Source organism: Pipistrellus kuhlii, unplaced genomic scaffold, assembly GCF_014108245.1.
Source record: "Pipistrellus kuhlii isolate mPipKuh1 unplaced genomic scaffold, mPipKuh1.p scaffold_m20_p_6, whole genome shotgun sequence".
In the NCBI taxonomy this organism is placed as follows: domain Eukaryota; kingdom Metazoa; phylum Chordata; class Mammalia; order Chiroptera; family Vespertilionidae; genus Pipistrellus; species Pipistrellus kuhlii.
This window is the reverse complement of record NW_023425562.1, coordinates 44623305-44648565: the sequence shown is the minus strand read 5'-3', so window position 1 is coordinate 44648565 and position 25261 is coordinate 44623305. Positions and strand designations below refer to the sequence as shown.

Sequence of the window (25261 nt, the reverse complement as noted above, 5' to 3'; positions counted from 1 at the left end):
GAAAATAAGACAGTGTCTTATATTAATTTTTGCTCCCAAAGATGCGCCAGATCTTATTTTCGGGGGATATCTTATTTTTTCATGAAGAAGAATACGGTACACATTTATTGTTAAATGAAAATAAAGGAAATTTATTACCTGTATATGGTACGATAGTATGGTAGTTGTCAACACAAACCAGACAAACTGTGAATCCTACAGTATCAAGAATTTACTCATTTATTCAATGACAATCATGTCATCATCTTCTGGAACATCATCGTAACAATCCAATTCCTGAATTTCCTGGTGAATTTCTTGTGACTCCATTTCTTTCAGAATCAGTATAGACCAAATCTCTCATGTTTAGCCTAGGGGGGCCTTATTTTTGGGGGGATGCCTTATATTTCACTCAGAAGGAAACCTGTAAGTAGGTCTTATTTTCGGAGGATGTCTTATTTTCGGGGAAACACGGCATGTGTTATATTTGTATATATGATAAAAAAAATATATACATTCTATATTAGACCTCATGTATACATATATGAGGAAGAGATTACACACACACACATTCTACTGGTTCTGTTTCCCTAGAATGAATACTCATATTAAAGCTCTGAAAAATTCTGCAATTTAAAACACTACGTGAACTGAGTATTTTCCCAGTCTATTTAACCACAAAACATTTTTCATACAACCCCTACTAATATCTCAAAATATAGCTTGGGAAATGCTTTTCTCAAGACTACCTTAGACAGAGGCTGATGTGTATCCTTTGTCTGCAACCACAGATTCTAAGCCCACCTGATTCAGAAACTAATAACATAAATATTGGAACAAAAGATTTCACGTGCCCTTTTCTCTGCACGGGGCATAGGCAGAGGAAAATAACCCCGTGTTATGCAAGCACAATGAGCTGCAATGTCCATTGTGGAGCGAGTGTCACACGCAGTGATCCCTGATGAAAATATGTTCCGGTGTAACAGACCCCACACTGTGCTTTTGTAAGACGCTCTTTGTGGATATTCCTGGGGACCGGAGAGTCATACGGAAATGTCATCCCACCTCCGCGCAGCAGGGTACAAGGCAAGGCAGGAATGGTAGGAGCCCAACAAAAAAGGCCTGCTCTGTCTCCTAAAGAGCCTCAGGCCTCCTTTGTCTCTTATTGTCCCTTCTGAAATGTGTTTCTTCCAAAGGTCCTCACTGGTCCCAATTTATGCTTCAGGTCTTATCCTAGAAGCCACTTCCTCCAGAAAGCCTTTTCTGACTGACACCCCTCCTGCCTCCGCCCTGAACCCACCAGGGCAGCCCACCTTTTCCCTGTTAAATGCATTCAAACACCACGTGCCTCTCTCTGCACTGGACGCTCCATCATTTGTTTTGTAATCCCTGACTCCCTTACAAGACTGTGAGGCCCATGGGAACAGGGGACATGTCCAGCTTGCCGTTTGTCTCAGCAGCCCTAGTGCCTGGTGATTCGTCCACATAAAGAACCAAATGATTGAAGGGAACTTTCCTCTCCCTAACTTTCCTCATGAGTCTATATAAATTATCCTTTCTTTGTAGGGAAATCCGAGTGCTGATCTCTCTCTAAGGATCTTCAATCTTTCAACCTATAAAAAAAAAGTCTGTGTCGAGTCCCTGAAATGTTCATATATATGTGTATACATATATTTGTGTATACAAGCATATACATGTTTGCATCCACACACACGTACATCTATACATTCATTCACTCTTGCAAAAATAATAAAAACAATGATTTTTCAAGCACAATAGTGTGAAGATATGGGGAACACAGCGGGCTATAAGTACGTGGAATGGGAGGGACCGATTCCAATTACAGCTGTTACCATTTTGGGGGTTCAAGTAAAATCATGCAAAAGTTTTCAAACCTATAAAAAAGAAAAGCAGGGGCTCAGTCTAATTCTAGGATCGGTTCCTTCCCCTGTCCCCAGGTGCCATTTACCCAGCCCTGGTGCTACGCTTCAGAGTGTATGCTGAACATGGGTTTCTCTTACCAGAATAATCACCAGAAACAAAAGCAGTATGAAAAGTAACATACTGGCTTTCATTTCAGAAGATTTGGACAAGTATTTGGAGGGGGGTTGTAGGTAAGGATTGAAGATGAGTGTGACACCCAGTGAACACGTGGCTCCACTCTCCCTTTGCACCCTCCAACATCCTTTCTGGACCCTCGGCTACTCACTTGGCAGAGAGGGGCCAGAATAGCAAAGATCTTGAAGCTGACACCCTCTCCTTCCAGCCTTACCCCCAGAGGCAGAAAGCCTCTGCTATCTAAAGTTGCCATTTGAAGTAGTGTCTTCTGAAGTTGCCAAGGTGGATTATCCCCCGACAAGATTCACATGGAGGGTTCTTCTGTGACTCCCTCTTCTCTTAAGTCTATAGAGAAGTCTCCTCCAATCCAGTCCTGGCATGGAAGACCCAAGACGTGGAGAAGCTGATGCATCGCTAGCTGATAGGAAACCTCAAGCATGAGCAAGCAGTTCTCTGAGTATCCCTCCCCGTTTCCCGCTCCATCCCCCACCTGTACTTGGGACCAGGGAAATCTATGCCAGAACTTCTAAAATATGCTAAACAAATTTTCATACTTTCAAAAATTTGGGCTCCCAGTCCAAAGCTTCATTTTTGGTATAAGAAATGGATATTGATTCACAGTAACCTCTCACTTTTTACACTGTGGGGGCTATTTCTTAACTTGCCAGAGCCAAAGCATGCTTACCTTAGCATCTGTGTATATTTGCTCATTGATAACCTCTTAACTAGGAATAGGCCACATGCTAAATTGAAAAATTTTTTTAAAGTAAATCTTTATTGTTCAGATTATTACAATTATTCCTATTTTTCCCCCCATATCTCCCCTCTACCTGGTTCCCACCCCACCCTCTGCCCGTGATCCAGAGTCATCGAAAGACAGGATGCTTTTAACAAAAAGGCTTTCTAGAAGAGTAAAGTAGAAGGGATCTCAATACCAGATTTCAAGCTGTATTACAAAGCCACTGTTCTCAAAACAGCCTGGTACTGGCATAAGAACAGACATATAGACCAATGGAATAGAATCGAGAACCCAGATATCAACCCAAATCACTATGCTCAATTAATATTTGATAAAGGAGGCACAAATATACAATGGAGTCAAGATAGTCTCTTCAATAAATGGTGTTGGGAGAAACCAAGATGGCGGCATAGGGTAGACACCCGAATGCAGCCTACCACAACAAATTTGAATTTAGAACTGGAAAACAGGGGAGGCATTGCCCTGAAGTACTGGACGGCTAGCTGAGAGGAGGCTCTGCCATCTAGGAAGGAGAGAGAAGGCATGCTGAACCTCAGAAACTGTGAAGGTACGGAGAACTGTGTGCACAAAAAGGATGCTGGCTTAATCCCGGCACTCAGAGAGGAAGAGCCGAAAGTGCTGCTGGCTTTCTCCCTGCGCGCAGAGAGGGTGGACCACAATCATGCAGCTGGCTTTCTTGTTCGAAAGAAAAACAGAATCACCCTATTGCTCTGATAGATGCCCCCTATAGGGAGAGGCCAGACTGTCAGGCAGCGGGCAGAGATCTCTTTGAGGTGTGTGAAGCCAGAGGCCATTACTGCGGGACTTGGGGAGGAGCCGACGGGAAAACAAAGCTTGTCTGCACCACCCCGAGACTCTGCCCCATTCAAGCTGAGCACAGAAGCTCTCCCAGAGGCTGGCTTTCTCTGAGAAGGGACTGGCCAGAATCCAAAGCTTGTCTGCGCCTTCACCAAAGAGGTGCGCGAGCCTGCAACAAATCTTCCGAAACTCACCACAAACAGGACTTCTAAGGTGAGACTGACAGGGAACCAAAGATTGCCTGCACCACCCCGAGACCCCACCCCATCCAAGTGGAGTATAGAAGCCTTCCTAGCTGAGACACTGCTGAGCCCCACAGTCAATTGGCTTGGAGATCAACACTTCCCGGTGATAAGCAAGGCTTAACAACAAGACTGCACACATAGCCCACAAAGGGCTATACCAAGACTGTCCCAGGTAACTGGGAAGGCTGTGCTACTGGGCTCTATCAGAACACCTAATACACAAAACTATTCCTTCAAATCAGGAAAACAACTAAAATGCAGACAAGGCACAGGACATAAAGGAAGGAGATGGAGGAAAAGAAAAGAATGGACATTAAGTTCAAAACCACTGTTATAAGGCTGTTCAATAATATCCTTAAAAAAGGCCAATAAAATAAATGAGACCTATGAGGATATGAAAAGGGAGCAACTAGAAATAATAAGGGATCAACTAGAACTGAAAACATTGTCTGAAATAGAAAATATTACACAGAGTCCTAAAAACAGACTGGAAGATCACAAGAATCAAGACAAAGATTTAGAACACAAAGAGCCAGAGGACACTCCTCTGCAGAAGCAAGAAGGCAAGAGAATCCAGAAAGTTGAAGATAGTGTAAGAAACCTCTGGGACAATTTCAAGCGAACCAACATCAGAATTATGGGGGTCCCAGAAGATCAGAGAGAGCAAGATATCGAAAACATACTGAAAGAAATAGTGACAGAAAACTTCCCCCACCTGGTGAAAGAATTAGACCTACAAGTCCAGAAAGCACACAGAACCCCAAACAAAAGGAATCCAAAGAGGACCACACCAAGAAACATTATAATTAAAATTCCAAGAGCAGCCAGGACTGGTTTGGCTCAGTGGATAGAGTGTCAGCCTGCGGACTGAAGGGTCCCAGGTTCGATTCCGGTCAAGGGCATGTACCTTGGTTGCGGGCACATCCCCAGTGGGGGGTGTGCAAGAGGCAGCTGGTCGATGTTTCTCTCTCATCGACATTTCTAACTCTCTATCCCTCTCAATTCCTCTCTGTGTAAAATCAATCAAATATATTTAAAAAAAAAATTCCAAGAGCAAAAGACAAAGAGAGAATATTAAAAGCAGCAAGAGAAAAGCAGGTAGTTACTTATAAAGGAGCACTGATACGATTGTCAGCTGATTTCTCAACCAAAACCATGCAGGCCAGATGGGAATGGCAAGAAATATTCAAGATAATGAATAGCAAGAACCTACAGTCAAAAATACTCTACCCAGCAAAGCTATCACTCAGAATAGAAGGCCAGATAAAGAGCTTCACAAATAAAAAAATAAAAAAAAGGAGTTCATCACCACCAAACCAGAATTATATGAATTGCTGAAGGGGGTTATTTAGGAAGAGGAAGAAGATAAAGATAAAAATTATGAGCAGCAAATACGTAACTATCAACAAGTGAAACTAAAAACCAAAGGAATTAAAAAATCTGATGAATATTAACTTTTGAATATAATCGAATCAGAGGTATGGAAGGGGAGTGGACTGGTGATTCTCGGGGAAAAGGGGAGTGGGAGTGGGGGAAGAGACAACAAAAACTGTACACCTATGGATGAGGACAATGGGCAATGGGGAAAGGACAGGGTAAGGTGGGAACCTGGTGGAGGGGCGCAATTGAGGGGGGGTGGTAAGAGGAACACATTTGTAATAATCTGAACAATAAAAATTTATTAAATTTGAAAGAAAAAAAAAGAGAGAGAGAGTTGGGAACTGAATACACCAAACTATATGAACCAACAAGAAAGAAAAAAAATGGGGAAATGGTACATTTTCTGAATAAATAAATAAAAATAAATAATAAATAATAAATGGTGTTGGGAACATTGGACAGATACATGCAAAAGAATGAAACTAGATCACAAACTTACACCATACACAAAAATAAACTCAAAATGGATACAGGACTTAAACATAAGACGGGAAACCAAAATACTAAAGGCATCCACAGGAGGCAAAATCTCAGACATATGCCAAAAGAACTTCTTCACCGATACTGCCCCTTGGGCAATGGAAGCTAAAGAGAAAATAAACAAATGGGACTATATCAAAATAAAAAGCTTTTTTACAGCAAAAGAAACCATCAACAAAACAACAAGAAAGCTCACTGTATGGGAGAACGTATTTACAAATGTTATCACTGATAAAAGTTTAATCTCCAACATCTACAGACAGCTTATACAACTAATTAAAAGGAAAATGATCCAATTAAAAAATGGGCAATAGACCTAAATAGAATATTTTCAAAAGACAGAAGGGGAAGGCCAAGAGGCACAATAAAACATGCTCACAGTCACTAATTATCTGAGACATGCAAATCAAAACAACAATGCGGTATCATCTCACACCTGTCAGAAGGACCAACATCAACAAGTCAACAAATGACAAGTATTGGCGAGGTTGAAGAGAAAAAGGAACCCCCGTGCATTGCTGGTGGGAATGTAGACTGGTGCAACCACTGTGGAGAACAGTATGGAGTTTCTTCAAAAAACTGAAAATGGAACTCCCATTTGACCCAGTAATCCCACCCCTAGGAATATATCCCAAGAAACTAGAAACACCAATCAGAAAGGATATATGCACCCCCATGTTCATAGCAGCACAATCTATAATAGCTAGGATTTGGAAACAGCCTAGGTGCCCGTCAGTAGATGATTGGATCAAAAAACTATGGCACATCTACACAATGAAATACTATGCTGCCATAAAAAAGAAGGAATTCTCATCATTTGCAGCAACCTGGATGGAATTGGAGAACATCATGCTGAGTGAAATAAGCCAGTCAATGAAAGAGAAATACCACATGACCTCACTCATTTATGGATAATAAAGAACATTATAAACTGATGAACCAAAAAATAGATATAGAGACAGTAAAGCAACAAGCAGACTGTCAAATTACAGCGGGGAGGGTAGGGAGATCTGGGGGAGATAAGAGATCAACTGAAGGACTTGTATACATGCATATACGTACAACCAATGGACACAAAACTCTGGGGAGGGTGGGTATGTATGGGGGGGGGGCAGCAATGTTAAAATATGTACACAGATAATAATTTAATTTAAAAAAATAAAATCAAAACAAAAACAAAAATGCTTTCTAAAACACCACCCCATTGATGAAAACATTAATTGAAGAATACCTTTCCAGATTCAGAGCCCAGGCAGGGCACACTGCCTCTCATCTCACGTGCATAAAATTGTTCTCCACTCAGTATGAGATGTCCACTTGGGGCCATACATACAGAGTGTCATTTCTAAAAGTGGAAGATAAAGGTAGGGCCACCAGAAGCTACACACACACACACACACACACACACACACACACACACACACACAAATTTGCAAAAACATGCTTAGGCATACTCGTTACAAATGCATTCTTTGGCTTCTCAGAGAAGCCACTTGAAGGTCACCTCCACTTAAAATCCTTGGCTGGAGAGCTCCTTGTTGCTTTATCACCTCAATCTATTAAAATTCTAAGAATAACTGATGACGAAAATTCCAGCTATATTTTTAAATCTCTGAGGAGTCAGGGGAGAAAAACCAACACATGAGTCTATTTGAAATCATTTTATGAATTTTAATCATAGCAAATGTGTTTTAACAGTAGTCATAAAATCAACATTACCACATATACAAAGGACAAGACACCAGTTTGGCATACAAAAATACCATATATTAAAATTGGGTTCGTTGGAAAAACGCAGGACTTGCTAACACACCATCTACAACAGAGAGCAAGCAAGAATGCTTTCAAGACATTCAGATTTATAAACAGCAGCTTGATATCCCCCTTATGAAGTCAATATTTGGCAACATTTGGACAATATTTCCCACACAGCCCAGCAGCTCATTTATCTGTAGGGCGATTCAGCCCTTTAAAAGAAAAGCTCCTAAAATAAATAACACACATAATTTTAAATGAAACATGTCAAGGACTTGAGTGAACAGCCTCTACTCAGCATTAATCTAGCCATTTGACTGGAGTATTAGTTATCCAGAAGCCCGAGAACCCACCAGTGGAACCATAATGGCAGGAACCCCGTGGAGCAGCTGCATGGCTTATGTAGGGAGTTCTTAACCACCCCATGCTGAAACCAGCCTCCCACATGCATTTGTCAAGTGGGGCAAACAGGAACAAGTGATGGAAGAAAAAATATAATAAATGACAACAACCAGATAGAAACCGAATATTCTCGAAAGAGTCTTTCCAATAGTATCAACCTGTTCAAGTCAGGATACATCCATAGGTATAGGCATTGCATTCCATGGCTAAGATGTGATTAGTGTTTGTCTATGACTCAGCAACCAACTCTAGAGCAGGCTCTGAAGTTGTCCAGGATGCTCACAATGCGTGTTCAATTTAAACATCCTGAATTGAATTTGGGAGATCACACTGGAATGGCCAATTGTGCTTGGCAATTATTTCCCAATTTCTTTCAGCTGAAACCTGCCATGACTGACCGCCAGCTCCTACACAATTTGTGTTGGAGCTATAATCCCATTACAGGTTTTCTTCCCCTTTATGCTAGTCAGATCTGTCCACCTTTTGCTCTAGACCCAAGGCCACATCTCCATCTCCCCCACACAGGATCTACTTCAGCGTTACCCCTCAGGTAGGAAAACCTGAATAGGAATTATCTGAAGCAAGTGCAAAATACCAGCTAATGCACCCTCTCACTATGTAAACAGAGATGACATGTTAACTCCGTCCCCTTTAAGGGGCATTTGCCTCATCTATTTCCTTCCTCTTACAGTCGAGGCTTCTTCACCACCATCATATCAAACCTTCTACTTCTGGATTCTCAAAAAGCAAATGTCAAATTAAAAACTGAGCATACCTTTGGAAAACTCTTGGTAGAACAGCTCAATAACTCACACCCCAGGGAGGTCACAGAAGACTTTCACGTGGGCTGCTAGCCCTACATCCCAAAGTGATGAGTTCAGAGTGGTGCTCTAGAACAGGAACGGCTATAGAAAACACTCCCAGAAAACAAATAGAGTACATGCTGTTGCAAACTTCAAGAGACCCCTCAGTACTTTACCACAAATATTACTGATTGTCCCTAAAAAAGGTCATAGTATGAATAGTATCAAAAACCTTAAGCTAGAATAATAAAGTCTAGTTAATGAGATGAGTGTTTTCAAGCACCACTACACCATAAGTGAGATATACATAGTGGGATATCCCAGGCAGTGAATCCTGAAAAAATAAAAAAATAAATGTCATTGGCTCAACTAAGCAAGGAAACCTGTGCAGAAAAATCAGAGCCACATTCTAAGATTTCAGGAAAAATAGTGCTCTACCCAAGACCATTTGAGCAAAACCAAAGAAGTATTTTTGGAAGACAGAAATTAAATTCCCCACCTGCTTATGGTCTTCAATCATCAATAGATTTCCAATAAAATGTATGCAGAATCCACCTCTTCCTAAATTTGAAAAGTCTCAAGATTTTGGTTACATAGACATTCACAAAAGTGGATAGTTTGACGTAACGTAAGTCGTCAATACGATTTACTAAGATATTGACATCTAAATTCAACATTGTATAACCCACAAATTGGAAACATGACAAACAACATTTTTACTCTTATTACCATTAAATTGTGTATCTACATATATATCTATTACTTATATCTGAATTGTCAGAAAAATCAATGGCTTAAATATCCACTTTTAAGAAGTGTTTCATGTTGAACAAAATTCAGCAACTAATCATCATCACTTTTGAAGTAGACTACTATTTTTAAAAGTTACCGAATTACCTTGACTATCTCACTCTTCGTTGGAGTTTGATTTGGTAAGTATTCTGTGGGAGATATTTTACTGACAATGATGGAAATGGTAAGGAACAGCTCCTTTCTTCTAGGTCAAGGATGACAGAGCAACTGACTGATGACTCGTCTGGTGTGAAAACAAAATGCTGACGGATTAGCAGCAGCATTTTTCTCAGAGAAGAAATTCAAATCTTTTGCATATCACTCCTCCAACAACTTTTGCACCTCTAACTTCCTTGTAAGTCTAAAGAAAAGCTATCATTTTGGCAAAAATAATTTTTAGTAACTTTCAAAAACAAGCTAAAAAGAGAATGGTCAATGCCCATTGATGAGTTATTTTGGGTGGGGCGAGGCAATCAAGGGGGCCCTGCTTCAAGTCTGCTAATTAGAAGCAAATGTATTTGGTTTACATTATATTCTAAAAATAATTAAAAATAATTAAAAATTAAGCAATTTTTTTTGACACAGCATAGGTTTTCAAATAAAGCTATGAGAACTTTTTAAATCAAAATTTAGAGTGGAATAATGTACTAGGCAGGAAGAGTCTAATATATATATACATACATATATATATATATATATATATATATATATATATATATATAATCTCAAACTGAGTTTTCTGCTTCCACTTACTCACTGAAAAAGCAATATTAGTCACTTCCATGGGTAATATTTTTAACGTTAAAAAAAAAAAAGTGTCTTTGTGCCAGGCTGCAAATCTTCTATTCTTTCCATGATAACAAAAATAAAACGCAAGATTAAACAACGACAAATCTGACCCTAAAAATAGTACCTATGTTTTAGTCTGGCAAATGAAAAATGATGCCCACAAATGCCCACACCACATACAATAATAAGCTGGAAGACTTCAAGGGCAAACAAAAACAGTCTTATAAGCACGTGATACATGCTTGCTCTTACACCTCACACCTTACTAATGCAGCAGTGAAATCTGGGTAAGATGCTGGAAGTGAAGAGAGATTTCATGAGGCTTTTTTTCCCCCCCAGTTAACATTTACTTTTTGGCCATAAGACCCTAAACACATTTTCACAGTTACAGGTCATGCATAACTTGCAAGTCGAATGTTTTACAGCTACGGTGCAACTACTATTTTTGGACAATAAATTCACATGCAGCAAATAATCCCAGAAAAGGGACTTCATAAAGCACTCTTTAAGCTTCACTGGTCGTGCCTTGATTCAAAGTATCCAAGTAATAACCCCAAAGGGCAATCAATGAATTTTTACTATCATACTTGAGATCATATACTTTTAAATCCAGAAAGGTTTGTTTTTTAGCCAACTGCATGTCACTACTAAACCACAAACTGTCTTAACCTTACTCTGTTACTTTTAACACTGATGCTAGATACCACTGCACAACCATCCAGAATTGTGCTATCCAATGATTCAGCCACTAACCAAATGAGTTACTAAATTTAAATAACTTAAACTTAAATACTAAAACACAAAATCTAGTAGTTCAGGAAACTAACCCTATTTCAACTGCCTATAACCTATGTGGCTAGTGGCTACTGCATTGGACTGCATGGGCTACATAACATTTCCATCATCACAGAAAGTTCTACTGAGCAGTGCTAACCTAGAAGATCCCAAGGGCTGCATCCCCATTGGTTTAACCTTCGAGGGATCCACTACTCAGTTGTGAGCAAGATTAAATTTAATTATACATTTAAAGAAAATACCTTAAAGCTTTCTGATCATAAAGTATGACTGGAACTAAGAAATGATTTGCCTTTTCATCACAACTTATGCTCCAGGTTATAGTAAAAAAAAAAAAAAAAAAAAGTTCCAAAGACAATGCTTTTTGATAGCCTACTTGGCTCTACCCAACATATTAAGCATTCTCTTGCTTATGTCAAGATCATTAATAAAGGTGAAAACTCATGCTTCTTTTACATTACTATTTACACAACACTTGTCCTTTACACAAAAGGGAAAAATGGAGGGAAACAAATGGCTTGCAATTTTAAAAATTCAAATGAGATGGTTTCTTTTAAACTTCTGTACTCATCCCCTATCAACCTTCCTTTCATTTCCAAGAGAGGTAGATGCTAACTGAAATGAATATCAGTATAGAAAGCTACACAGACACACAGACACACTTTAAAGCAAGAGTTGAGCTAGTAAAGGGTATTCATCCAACCTGCAGAAGTTCCTGCATAGCAGTTGACAGGCCTAGGAAGGAGAAGTGCAAAGTTCTTATCTCCCTTTTGCTGCAGAATTCCAAGCAGCTCTGTCAGTCTGCGGGCCTCAATGGACTCACCTACAAATGAAGCCACTGGAGGTTGCTTTCAACTCTAACTTTCTGTGCTTTCAGTTGTGACTTTTTCATTGATATGCAACTGTAGATTGTGGCTGATTGTGCCACTGGACTTTGGTCACATGGGTAGTGTTATGGGTTAATGCCAGAAGAGGCCAGAGCAATGGGATGTCAAATACCATTAAAACATCAAGTCTATGAACATTCTATTTGGCAGGCTGACATCACACACACACACACACACACACACACACACACACACACACCCTAACAAACAGGTGCACAAGTAACTGTAGACAGAATTCATTCAAACAGTGTGTTGTTTTTTTGTCAGTAAGACTCACAGAAAATTCTGCTTTGGGTTGTTATTGTTATCCTAGGTTGTAAAGTCAAGATCCTATCACAGAGCTGATTAACTTTGCACTGCTTCATTGCAGTCTAGCATCGGATTGTTTTTAAGTAACAGTTATGTGAATGGTAACTTGACTCAATATTTTTACACTAAGAAACACAGGGCGCTGTACTGTCACATACTTTAGATTTAGAGTCTATATATAACCTACTTAACACATAGAAATCTATCAAATACTACACTACACAGCTGATCATTTCTTACTGTACATAAACATATGCAGATATCACTTACAAAATTAATTGGAATATGGCATGGCTTAAAATTGCAAGGGTAAAGTCCATTTGAAATGTAGTGTTCTTAATGCAACATTTCTGTATTTTTGGTGTGTTATTTCCCCAAAAAAGGAATAGAAATTGGGTCAGATGTGCATTACAGCAGCCTGGTTCAGTTGGAGAAATAGACACTAACCCAACAGTATATTATGTTACATAATAGAGGATAGCATTCAGCTAATATGATACCTAAATTATTAATACCAAATAAATCCTAGATTTGTTGTATAATGCCCAATGGCTTGCACAATAAAATGGCATTTTAACCTAATATCTAGTTTGAGCTTTCAAATACATTTCCTAAGGGTCTTACAAAAAATTTGAAAGATTTGAAAAGCTCGAGTTCATTTTTTTTTTTTAATTGAATCCTCACATCAATGAACAGTGTTGGCTCTGGATTCTAATCATTATATTGTCATTTTATCTCTCCTAATTTCCACCCCTTTAATGTGCATGTTTTGTGCTGCTTGAAGGTCTTAGTTAGCATATAAGTAAATTAAACTGTCTCCATCTTGGAGGGTTCTTTCCAGCTTTGCTTTTTTTTGGAACCAGTCACTGCTAATCTTCCTCTCCCCTATTTTCATGGATTCAATGGAACATAAACATATATATTTAGGAGAGGAGTCCTTGTCACGTATCACTTGCTTCAGGAATGTCATAAAAGAAATTAGATGAGGACTGTAAAGCTCACAGCTATTTCCACACGCCACACACCCAGCATAGGAATTCGTCACTTCATCTAGCAAATCTCTCTTAAGAGTTTAGGATGAACTGGTCCATTTAAATTGACAATGTGAGTTGTAGGTTTATCTCACCACTTTTCTCAATAAAAACACATTTCCAGATACAAGAGATACTCTTATTTATACAACAAAAGGAAACTGGAATTCAGAATGATTCAACTCTCATGGGACAATAATCTCTTTCAAAAAATAACTGTGGACTATCTATTAACATGCCAGTCCAGGTTTATCACTGGTTAACAACACTTGTGACTATTATAATATCCCCAAACTGGGAGAAAAGACAGAAGGTTCTGTTACTCTCTGTTTGTGCCTCACAAGTCGACTGCACAAAAGAGGAGCAGGTGTTGGAAGTGACGAGTGTGTGACTCCTCACTGGGTGGGTCCCAGTGCCCAGGAGGTAGGTGGCACCATTTCAGACCCTGCACTCATTCATGCCTACTGAGTCTCTCTACCAAGAGTCTTCTGAAAAGATTCAATACCCGAGGTAAACCAAATTACACACACATATAAATACACAATATTTACATTGAAAATTCTTATTTTGTGAAATGGCTTGAGAAAAATTGGCATATAGTTTTCATGTGGGATTAGGCATTTCTCATCATTACTCAGTTTATGGCTCCCCTGTTGAGCTTTCCACTTAATAAACACAACATTGAGCTCTAATTACAAGGGAAGAAAAATGAAGGAACACGACAAACAAAACACAACACATTGGAAACATTGTTCCAATAGTTTCTTCAAAAAGCGACGGTCCGCTTAACTTGGCTTAATTCAGGCGCCATGTATTGTAGTATTAAAAAAAAAAGCCTTAGCAACTAAGTGAAGACTGGGTTTCATCTGTCAAAGGAAAGAAATCAGCACTGCCAGTCATCACTGCACTGGTCATGGATTCATTCTCAGGTTGGATTCTACTTGTACACACATAGCATCTTGGTTTTCATCTACCACATTTAGAGAAGATCACACCGTAAGCACTTGCACAGTTCGACATCTAAGTAGACTAGGTCTATCTCACCACGAGACTTTGGGGAAAAAAATCATTAAGTTACAGTCCATTTAATAAGTGACTACGAGGATGCATGCAATCGTCTTCGAAGCTACTGCCACCGCCATCTATGCTCAGAACGACCCGTCTGGCATCTGGCCGAGACCTCCCCTTTCGCCCCCTCCGTGTCCGTCTCGGGTTCATCAAGTGGCAGCCCCGGAGGCCAGCGCTCGGCACCAAAGGATCAGCGTCGCCCCCACCTTCTCACCGGAGTCCCATCATCAACACCTGCTCCACCCCGAGGTGGCGCCCGCCAGCCCCGGCCCCGCGGCCCGCTTCAGCCACAGGATATCACAGTGAAGCGCTTGGAGATGCAGGACATGTTGTGCAGCACGATGCCCAGCAGGAAGACCAGGACGCAGGCCACCAGGATCACAGTGCACACCCCGGACCAGGTGGAGCTCTTCACCGCGCCCCGCCGGTCGGGCTCCTCCTCCGCCGCCTCCGGGGGAGACCCGCCTTGCAGAGGCTGCTGCTCCGCGGGAATGGTCACCACCGTGACCGGCTTCTGCTGGCTCCCGGGCAGCAGGCGGCAGCCCATGCTTCCGGGCAGCAGCGCGCGCTCCTTGGGGATGGGGAGGGGCAGCATGTAGCACCCGTTGCTGGGGAGTTTGATGAAGACCGGGGTGTGCTCGGAGGCGTGCGGGATGGCGATCACGGCGAGGACCTCGGGGTCGTCGGGGAGCTGGGACACGGTGAAGCCCGGGGGCAGCTTGGTGATGCCTCGGCACCAGGGGCACCTCACGTCCTTCTGGCTCGTCCTCATCTGCTGAAGGCACACCGAGCAGCAGGTGTGCTTGCAGTCCAGTAACTTGGGCCTTCGCCGGGGGCTGTAATAGTTGAAACAGATCTGACACTCCAGCAAGGAATCTTGGGAGAGCGTCTCCATCTTGGACGGGGGAACAGGGAGGTCAAGGCCACAGGGAAGAAGCTTGCTCTCAGAGGCCACTGCTCCGGCACCTGCCTGCTCTGAGGCTTCCTGACGTGGTGCGGTGATCCGGGAGCTCACTGGCATCGAGCATGCTCAGGTGGGTTCATTTCTGAAGAAGACAAAAAATTCAAAGTTAGCCACTTCAAACAAGCTGGGAGAGCAACATATCTGATGGATTTACGCCACTGCTCAAACGTCCTGACACTAGGTCAGAAGCTTAAAACTGCCCCACCTGTGAGACTGCAGGATTCCCATAATGTCCAGTGGCCGGTGAATGGCTTGTCATGGCAAATACTTAGCTCATTTCTAAAGGCACGGATGCCTCTGGGGTGGATGGGTACATAAAGGGGGGGAGACTGTTTGTTTTGTATATTTCAGTGGACCTGAAATATACGGTGGATTTCAGTGGATTATTCTTCTAATACATCAGAGAAACTCTCTTGCTTCCACTAAGTTTGCAGCATTTCCTAAAAGTAAATTTCTTTCCTTAGATCTTCTGACCTTTCCCTGACTCTCCTCATCCTCCTGTAGATACTCATTGCCAAACCAGGCAACTTTACAACCTAGGAACTTTGTGTAACTAACTTGCCACTTTCTATGGGTTAGGCCTGTTCCTCCCTCATAAGTCATTGGAATGATGCCAAGAACACACACACACAGGCATCTGTTATCTTTTCCACCAAGTTCTTTGAACCATAGTAATTCTTGTTCATTGGTTTCAAAAGAGACAAAAACAAAACAAGACACAAAATCTAAGACACAACAACCAAAACCACCGACAGCAATGACCCTTCAGGCAGCCGGGGTCACAAAGGCACACGTGACCACAAATATTTTTCAGGCAGTTCTATTCATCTCGCTCTTACTTAGGCTTGTACCAAGTAACATGACCACAAGCAAAGACTATTAATGAACTGATCCTAACCAAGTATTGTATAGTGAAAGGTTGTCAGAAGACTGGCAGGCAGGCTTCACCATTTAAAAAAAAAAAAAAAAAAAAAAAGGAGCACAGTGTTGGCCTCCTGGAAGGCACCAGCAGCAGGGTCACTGGGTAACACTTAACTGGAAGTCCACCCACACACAGAGGCAGCAAACGATATAGAAAAGCTCTTTCATGTTTTTTTTAAAAAGTGAACCTTCTTTTTCTTTTCTTTAAAATATATTTTTATTGATTATAGAGAAGAAGGGAGAGGGAGAGAGAGATAGAAACATCAATGATGAGAGAAAATCATTGATAGACTGCCTCCTGCACATCCCTTTCTGGGGATCAAACCTGCAACCCAGCCATGTGCTCTGACAGAAATTGAACCTGGGACCCTTTAGTCCCCAGGCCGGTGCCCTATCCACTGAGCCAAATCAGCTATGGTGAACCTTCTTTTTCTAACTTCCTCTATGAAATAATCACTGATAAAAATTAAAAGTGATGCCCCGAATGGGTGTCTCATTTGATTGGAGCTTCATCCTGTACATCAAAAGGTGGTGGGTTCGATCCCTGGTCGGAGCATGTATGAAAGCAATGGATCTCTCTCTCTCTCTCTCTCTCTCTCTCTCTCTCTCTCTCTCTCTCTCTCTCTCTCAAAATCAATAGAAATGTGTCCTCAGGTGAAGATTAAAAAAAAAAAATTACCAGTGACAATCAAGAGAGTGACATATTTTAAAAATAGTTTAGCTGTAGTAAGACCCCATACATTACATTATTAAAAGTAAAATATAGCAATATAGCATTCAGCAAGATCATATAATAATAAACTATCCATCCACTGATTCAAGAAATATTTATTGAATAATTAACATTCACTAAGAGTAGAACTTATTTAACATGTTAGGAGGCATATAAGTTAATCAGCTAGATGGGGGGAATCCTTTCACAATGTATACATTTACCAAATCACCACACTGTAAATATCTTATAATTGTATTTGTCAATTATGTCTCAATAAAGCTGAAAAAATAAAAAAGAATATCTACCACGCACAAATCCAGCTACTGTAGGATATTAAGAAGAATCAGCCCCAAAACCAACACTTAAGCAATTTAAAGTTATGTATATCCTTTTCTCTTCCATTCATTTATTCATTCAAATTTTCATTGAATATCTACCATGTTTCAAGCACGATGGTATTTGTTTTTGTTCCTTGTAGCTAAGACCTTGTCACTGCCCGTAAGAAGCTCCCAGCCTGAAAGGACTCAGCAGTTAGAAACACGAAGTGCCGTGTGACATACAGGAACTGGAGGAATCGGGATGGCTCAGTGACAAGTCTGGATTATGGAGAGGATTTAGACATGTAAAATCAGAGGGCAGGTCCTCTTCAGGTCAGCATCAGCCCGAGCAAAGGAAAGGAGGTGAACAACCACAGGATTATTTCTATATAGCATGTGTGACACTGACTAGGGGATTTTTTTTCTAACAAGACTAACTTAAAGATCCCGTCACTAAGAGTTTTATAGTTTTAGCTCTTACATTGAGGTTTTTGATACAGATACCTGTTAAGAAACAGAGTGCTCACAGAACCTGCAAGCATCCTCCCACAGGCCCAGGCAGGGACAGCAAGTTCTACAGGAAGGGAAGGGATAAGCATAGCCAGGCACATGTCAAGGACATGTACTTCGATGAGGCTGCTTCCTCACTGGCCAAGCAGGGAGGATGGAGTTGTGGCTGAAGGTCAAGTGAGTTCAGAGTCCACATACTGCCAGGCAGTGAGGGACATAGTGCCAGTTCTGACTATCCCTGCTACGGTGTGTGTGAACTGCCCAGAGGCACTTCAGGCTCTCAAAGAACTGCCCTTTCAAACAGATAGGGAGGAATGAGCGTTCCCCTTGGCCCTGCCCCAAGACCTGCCACATCTTCCCCCAACCCCCACCCCAACAAAACCAACACGCAATTTTACTCATGAATTTATGTTCCGAGTAATGTTCACTTAATTGCTGTTAAGCCTCTTTCAAATTAGATTATACTACTCAAATTTCCAACTCCATCCAAGTAAGCTCTAACCCTTACCATACAGGCTGAACACAAAAGCAGAACAGTGACACAGCTCTGTGCTCAACAACTCAAGCCACTTTGACAGCAGCCTCTCTGATTTATTCACCGATTTGATCTCTATTAAGCCAGCCTGTATTGCATTCCAGTTTACTTTCTGAAGCATAACTAGTAATGATGATGATTAGTTAGGTGAAGAGAAGAACATTTATGAGACTATGGACCGAAGCTAATGATGAATCATTCTTCCTCCCTTTCAACATACACTGAAAAGATGTGAGTCAATATAGAACAAAGAGAATGGAAACCAGGACCACATTAGCTAGAAAAGAAAACTCCGAGTTCATAGTCAAAGACACACACACCAGTGACTGCTTTAAAAGCCTGTGTTTGGCAAAATGGGATGCCCATATACTCATTAAATTTAAAAGGAAAGAATACCTTGCTGGAATGTATTAAAAGAACAAGTATACACTGAAATATATTGGAACAATGTTTAAATGTCACTACAATTTATTTTGAAAGATCCCACCCAAAGGGATGGTATTCTCAAAATAATTATGGCTTATAAGATAGAACTTATTCTATATAATAAAAGAGTGATATGCAAATTAACCATCACTCCACTACCCCACAAGCCACTCCCACCAACCAATCAGGAGTGAGTATACAAATCAAACCAACCAAGATGGCTGTGGCCACAGAGTGAGCAGGCTTGGGTTTTCCCAGCAATGGAGGAAGCCAAGCTTTTCACACACCCTGGCTGGCCCAGGCCTCCACTAAAGGCTACAAAGTTTCAATTATAGAAGATAAATAAATCCCAGATACCAGGGCCTCTGCTTGGGTTGCTGGGGGGGGGGGGGGGGGGGGGTGGCCAGCCTGCAAACCACCACAACCCCTCCCCCAGGCTGCCCCATGCCCCCAGGGAACTCCCACCCTGATACAAATGGAGATGTATTTACATGGGGGAGGAGTGACTTGGGGGAAAAACTATCAAAACCCACAAGGGTCTTATTGCTGCGACTGTTTGGGGCAGTAGATATCTGGCACTTTATAACATTACATATTTTCACAAAATAATTTTTTAAAATATTTTTAATTGACTTTTAGATAGAGAGAAACATTAATGTGAGAATGAAACAGATTAGCTGCTGCCTCCTGGATGCCCCCTACCAGGGACTGAGTACACAACCTGGGCATGTGCCCTGACCAGGAAAAAGCCAGCAACTTTTTGGTGCATGGGATGACACCCAACCAACTGAGCCACACCAGGGCTAAAATTTCTTCCTTAAAAATAAAAATAAAATAAAATAAAATAAAATAAAAACAACAAAACAAAGAACTCTGTAATTTTAAGCATCTTTATAAAAGGTGTGGATATGACTTTAGTGACTGGTTAAATCACAAAAATCTCCAACACTGGATTTTTATAATCTATTGCTGTTAGAAGTCCAGGCATGAGGGAGGTGGGGGGGGGGGGGGGAAAGAGGGGGGAAGAGCCAATGAAATAAATAATCCAGAGAGTTCTACCCTTATAATCTTTGACTCTTAAACTCTTTCAAAGACTCTTCATATATCCTGATTTAGGTTTGCAACAGCGGCATTCATTATGGAGCCTCAGAACTATTGCAAAAACTGATATTGATTACGCCTGTCTGACCTTGAATTGTTCCATTTGATGATCTAAATCACATGTGTCAAACACAAGGCCCACGGGCCAAATCCGTCCCGCCAGGCCTTGCAATGTGGCCCGCACCGCGCTGTCATCACTGCACTCCGCTGCGTTTCCATCACAATGACAGTTTATGACTGTTCAGTAAACCATTCGGCCCGCGATTTAGGCTGGATTTTAGATTTTGGCCCCTTCTCTGATTGAGTTCGACACCCCTAATCTAAATGAAGACCTTAAATTCAATGGTTGTGTTGAGAAAAATCTCAGTCAGAGATGAAACTAGGCATTCTACTATTTTTCTTCTTGATCAATTGCCCCAACTCTTCTTAATTCGTCGAGAAAATATAAATATTTGAAATGGGTTTAGACAAAATAATTACAATTCCATTTAACTTGGTATTTCAGCTGGCAAGATCACTTAGTTATATTAGACATTAGTAAACACTCGGGTTAGTGGCAAGAAAGGGAATGGCTTGGTAGGGATAGATGTCACTGACTTTTGGTCCTCTGGTAGCACAGAGCAGTCCGTTCAGGGCACAACTGCCTAATCCATTTTGAGCACAATCGGTTTAACTACTATCTTTGTGTTAATGGAGAAGACAGCAAATTCTGACACACCTCAAATGAGAATTCCATTGGCTCAGTCTCTAATATTTGCACTGTTTTCTCCTGTGAGCACATCCTGGTTGGCTGTATTTGATGGTGCAAAGAATTCAGAAAGTGAAAATTGTCCTTGAAAGTGAAAAAAGTCTTGAATGGCCATAGGGGATGGGGCAGGGGATGGTGACAGTGCTAGAGGCAGATCGGCCCAAGTGGGACAGAGAGATCATTGATGAAACAGACAGAGAGCAACAGATGGGTCAGAATGCCAAGGTCAATGGGGACTACCATGCTACTAAAGGACTAGCCAAGTGGATCTGACCACAGTGTAGGTGCCATATCTGCCTATCTGCATGTGCTGATTCTGCTGCTGCAAAAATACAGCTCAAAGGCAGCTTAAACAAAACCACAGTCTCCAGAAATGTATTTACTCAGGAGTATTTCATTGAGTCGAGTCAGGAAAAAGGATGAATGAATCTGAGTCATCCCTAGTATAGTGATGTGCATTTAAAAATCAAAGAATATTAGAATGAAGACATTTCAAGGAATTAAAGATAAATTTCAGTATTGTTGAGTGATGATAACCACTTTTTTTGTTGTCGGTTTGTTTGTTTTAATATCTATCAAGTAATTATTACTATTAGGGAACAGGAAATGAGAATTTTAGCTCTATTTCCACCTTTAGGTATATAGGTTACATTAAACAAGTCAGCTCTCTGTGCACCACTGTGTCCTCATCTGTGAGGGCACTGGACTAGGTGATCCTTAGAGTGCCATCTAGTAAAAATAATCTGTGACTTCAGTAACTGCTAAACAAACTCCTGGGTTTCTGACAGCAAGACAAGAGCTGTCAGCCTGATTGTTCTATACTTATTATACCTGATAGGTAATTTGTAAATAATCACTGTTAATGATCTCAAAATGCATAATGACATGAGTTACTGAGCATCTAAATAAATGGGAGGCAACTTACAATAGAAGCTTCTTCCTTATGCTTTTGGTTTAATGAATGAGTCTAACTAGCACTAACACCCTAACAAAAAATAGCTACAAGTTTGATGGTAGCAACAATCAAAAGAACAACTATTTTATGTCTAATCAACAACCTTCCCAGATCAAGTAAGATATGCCTATACCTAAACTTGCTACTAGGTGAAGGCAGTCCCAACCCTCCCTTGGAAAAAGGCCTGCGTGGCTGCCCAGCTTCTACGGAGGCCAAGGTTAACATGGGCATTAATCAGACACACTGCTTCACCTTCACTTGCTCCAGTCACCCAGTGACAGCGAATAAAAAGTTGTGGACAGTCATGAAAGCAGGGGAGAGATATAAAAGACTGTCAGGGGATCCCGTGGCTCCCTGGAGAGAAGGGATGATAAAAGATACCATCAGACAGACAAACAGGCAGAACAAAGGGAAAATGATCAATTGCCCCAACTCTTCGAATTATGAGCAGAGCTGAAGGAACTGACGAGTCAGGCACAGAAGTAAAGCCAAAGAAATGGAAAACAAATAAAAATGCTAAGTCTTCCCAATAGTTGAGCATCCCCTAGGGCCATGGTCGGCAAACTGCAACACACGTGCCACGAGGCTCTTTGGTCCCTTGAATGTGACTCGTCCACAAAATACCACGGCCAGGGCAAGTCTATTATGAAGAAGTGGCATTAGGAGAAGTTTAAGTTTAAAAAATTTAGCTCTCAAAAGAAATTTCAATCGTTGAACTGTTGATATTTGACTCTGTTGACTAATGAGTTTGCCGACCACTGCCCTAGGGCAAAATATGATGTGGGAGGAAACCAATATTTACTGGGAACCTACCATGTGCCAAACATTGCTCAAGGTACTGGGAACACAAAGGCAAACAAGTATCTGACCCCAAGGAGCCTGGATGTGCAACTTGAAGGAAGATCACGTCCAGGGAACCATTGGGAAGGAGAAAGGCAAACAGAGCACTGAGGGAGACTCTTCATCAGGTGATCAAATATTTTCAATTGGCCCTGCAGAGGGCTTAGAACCACTAAGCAAAGCACAGTCTAATGAGCCAGACTCTAATGAGTCTGTTAGAGCCAGAAAGGATATTGGAACCCAAGGAGCTCACAAGCTAGCCCACTGTTACTTCCACTGCAGAGACCCTGGAGAGCAAGAAAGGACACCCACAATTTCTTTATTTGATTAAGCATCACATCTGACCTATGTCAGCACGAACCTAGGCAACAATGGCGCCCTGAGCCTCAAGGTGGTAGCTCAGGGCAGACTAAAGACAGCCCAGTGCATGGGCTGCACATGAAGTCCTTGTTGGCTGGAAGGGTTTGGGAGCCTGGCACTGTGAGACTTTCCCAGTAGGCAAGCTCCTTGGGGAGCAGATCTCTCTCTGCCGCTCTTCTCCCTGGCCCTGCCCTGCTTCTCCGAAGGCCCAAACTTCCAATGTAAATATTGAATTTTCATAATACATAGTCCCCACCACAGATTCCAGTGCAAACTGAAACCTTAAGGCAATTCGTTTTCAAATGTTTTCCTGTTACATCTTACCTATGTCAGGGACCCACAGCCTTTTCTGTAAAGGGGCAAGCAAGAAGAATTTTAGGCTTTTAGGCTTAACAGACACTCTTTGCCATCAAAATGTGCACATAGTCCTAGATAACAGACAACATGTCAAAGATCAGGCAAGGCAGCTGAAACTGGTTTGGCTCAGTGGTAGTGTGATGGTCTGTGGACTGAAAGGTCCCAGGTTCGATTCCTGTCAAGGGCATGTACATTGGTTGTGGGCACATCCCCGGTGGGGGTTGTGCAGGAGGCAGCTGGTTGATGTTTCTCTCTCATCGACGTTTCTAGTTCTCTATCTCTCTCCCTTCCTCCTCTCTGTAAAAATATCAATAAACTATATTTAAAAAAAAAAAGATCAGGCAAGGCTACATTCCTTTATAAAAACAGGCCATCATTTGCTGATCCCAGAACTATGTGATTTCTCATCAGCCCTGCCCTTAATCCCCTAAATTCCGTATATTACTCTGGAGACACCAATCCTCAAATTAACATATTGCTTTAACATGAATCATCTCACCTGAATTTCCTGTCAAGCAACAGAATGCAAAACATTTTCATAGTTACTTAGGGGAAATACCAGCTTTACAGATGCAACATCTTTTCCGGTGACCACTTCCAGACAACTGGAGGAAAAAGAGCTGAGCGAAGCACATGAAAACACACCATCGTTTGCCTGTCCCACCAACAGCAAGTACTAAGACCATTAGTAAGAAATACACACAGCCAGGACCGGTTTGGCTCAGTGGATAGAGTGTCGGCCTGCGGACTGAAAGGTCCCGGGTTCGATTCCGGGCAAGGACATGTACCTTGGTTGTGGGCACATTCCCAGTAGGGGGTGTGCAAGAGGCAGCTGATCAATGATTCTCTCACATCGATATTTCTAACTCTTTATCCCTCTCTCTTCCTCTCTGTGAAAAATCAATAAAAAATATATTAAAAAAAAGAAAGAAAGAAAGAAAGAAAGAAAGAAAGAAAGAAAGAAAGAAAGAAAGAAAGAAATACACACAGAGTTGCAAACTTTCCTTCACACTTAGAAATACAGATCTAGCCCTAGCTGGTTTTGCTCAGTGGATAGAGTGTTGGCCTACAGATTGAAGGGTCCCAGGTTCAATTCTGGTTAAAGCCATGTACCTTGGTTGGTTGCTGGCTCGATCCATGGTCCTGGCTGGGGTACAGGAGGGAGGCAATCAATTGATGTATAGTTTTTACATTGATGTTTTTCTCTGTGTGTCTCTCCCTCTCCCCTCCACTCTCTCTAAAATCAATGGAAAAATATCTTTGAATGAGGATCAACAAAAGAAAATAAAGAGGAAAAAAACACACATAGATCTATTTCTTTATGGCAGCTCATTATGACAGCTCCAGATGAAAGGCAACCCTCAGTTGGATGGAATTTCAGAAACCTGATGATCCTCTGAACTTTGGATACCACTCCCATGTTCATTTGCATAGTTATGGCAGCCACAAAGCAGCTGAACAATTTTAGATTTGCCAGGTTAATCTCCACTCTACTCAGCAGCCAGCACCTTCTGGTGGCTCACCTTCACCAAGAAGGGACATTGGGTAAAGTCCCCCCACACAAGGAGCATCCCTTCAAAGTGCCTCTGAACATTTTTTTCTTCTTATGATTTCTTCAAATTACCCAGAGAACATTCTATATTAAACACTTGAAAAGAATGGTACATTAAAAACCTGGTAAGTTTTATAGATATTTCCTTAAATAAGTCTATTTGAAAGCCATTCATAAGATTGTTCTCTTTGAGCAGAGTGTTTATTGCTGCAATCTCCCTCCCTCCTCTCAATAACCATGATTCATCGCAGGAGATGAGCCTCCAACTGAAGTTGCAAAGATTTCCTACAGGCATCGGTACTGAAATTACACGCTGTGGGGAGTCAGCTGTCAGTCATTACTTCGGGGTTTTTTTCTCCCTCCCAGCTGCAGTAACTCAATGAGGGTTGATTTTCCATTTAGGCAAGGTAAGCGGTAAAGAACAAAAGGACAAAACCCCAGACTCGATATTGAACAGTGCTGCAACTAAATGCCTCCAGTCATTAATCCGTCTTTCTAAACACATAATAAATCCCAAAGATTTCCCCTCTTGCTTCTATTTAAGTCAACTTTGAGATAAAATTCATCAA

The 25261-nt window shown here is 41.4% G+C and overlaps 1 protein-coding gene across 9 annotated transcripts in view; it reads right to left on the bottom strand.

Moving 5' to 3' along the window:
* Nucleotides 1-7410: 7410 nt before the first annotated feature.
* RNF152 (ring finger protein 152) overlaps nt 7411-25261 on the bottom strand; it is a 71908-nt gene continuing 54057 nt past the window's right edge. For all 9 annotated transcript variants that reach the window (XM_036418109.2, XM_045574922.1, XM_036418111.2 and 6 more), the window contains one exon: nt 7411-15437. In XM_036418109.2, coding sequence (XP_036274002.1) covers nt 14675-15412 — 738 coding nt within the window. In that variant the 5' untranslated portion in view covers nt 15413-15437 and the 3' untranslated portion in view covers nt 7411-14674. The remainder of the gene's footprint in view (nt 15438-25261) is intronic.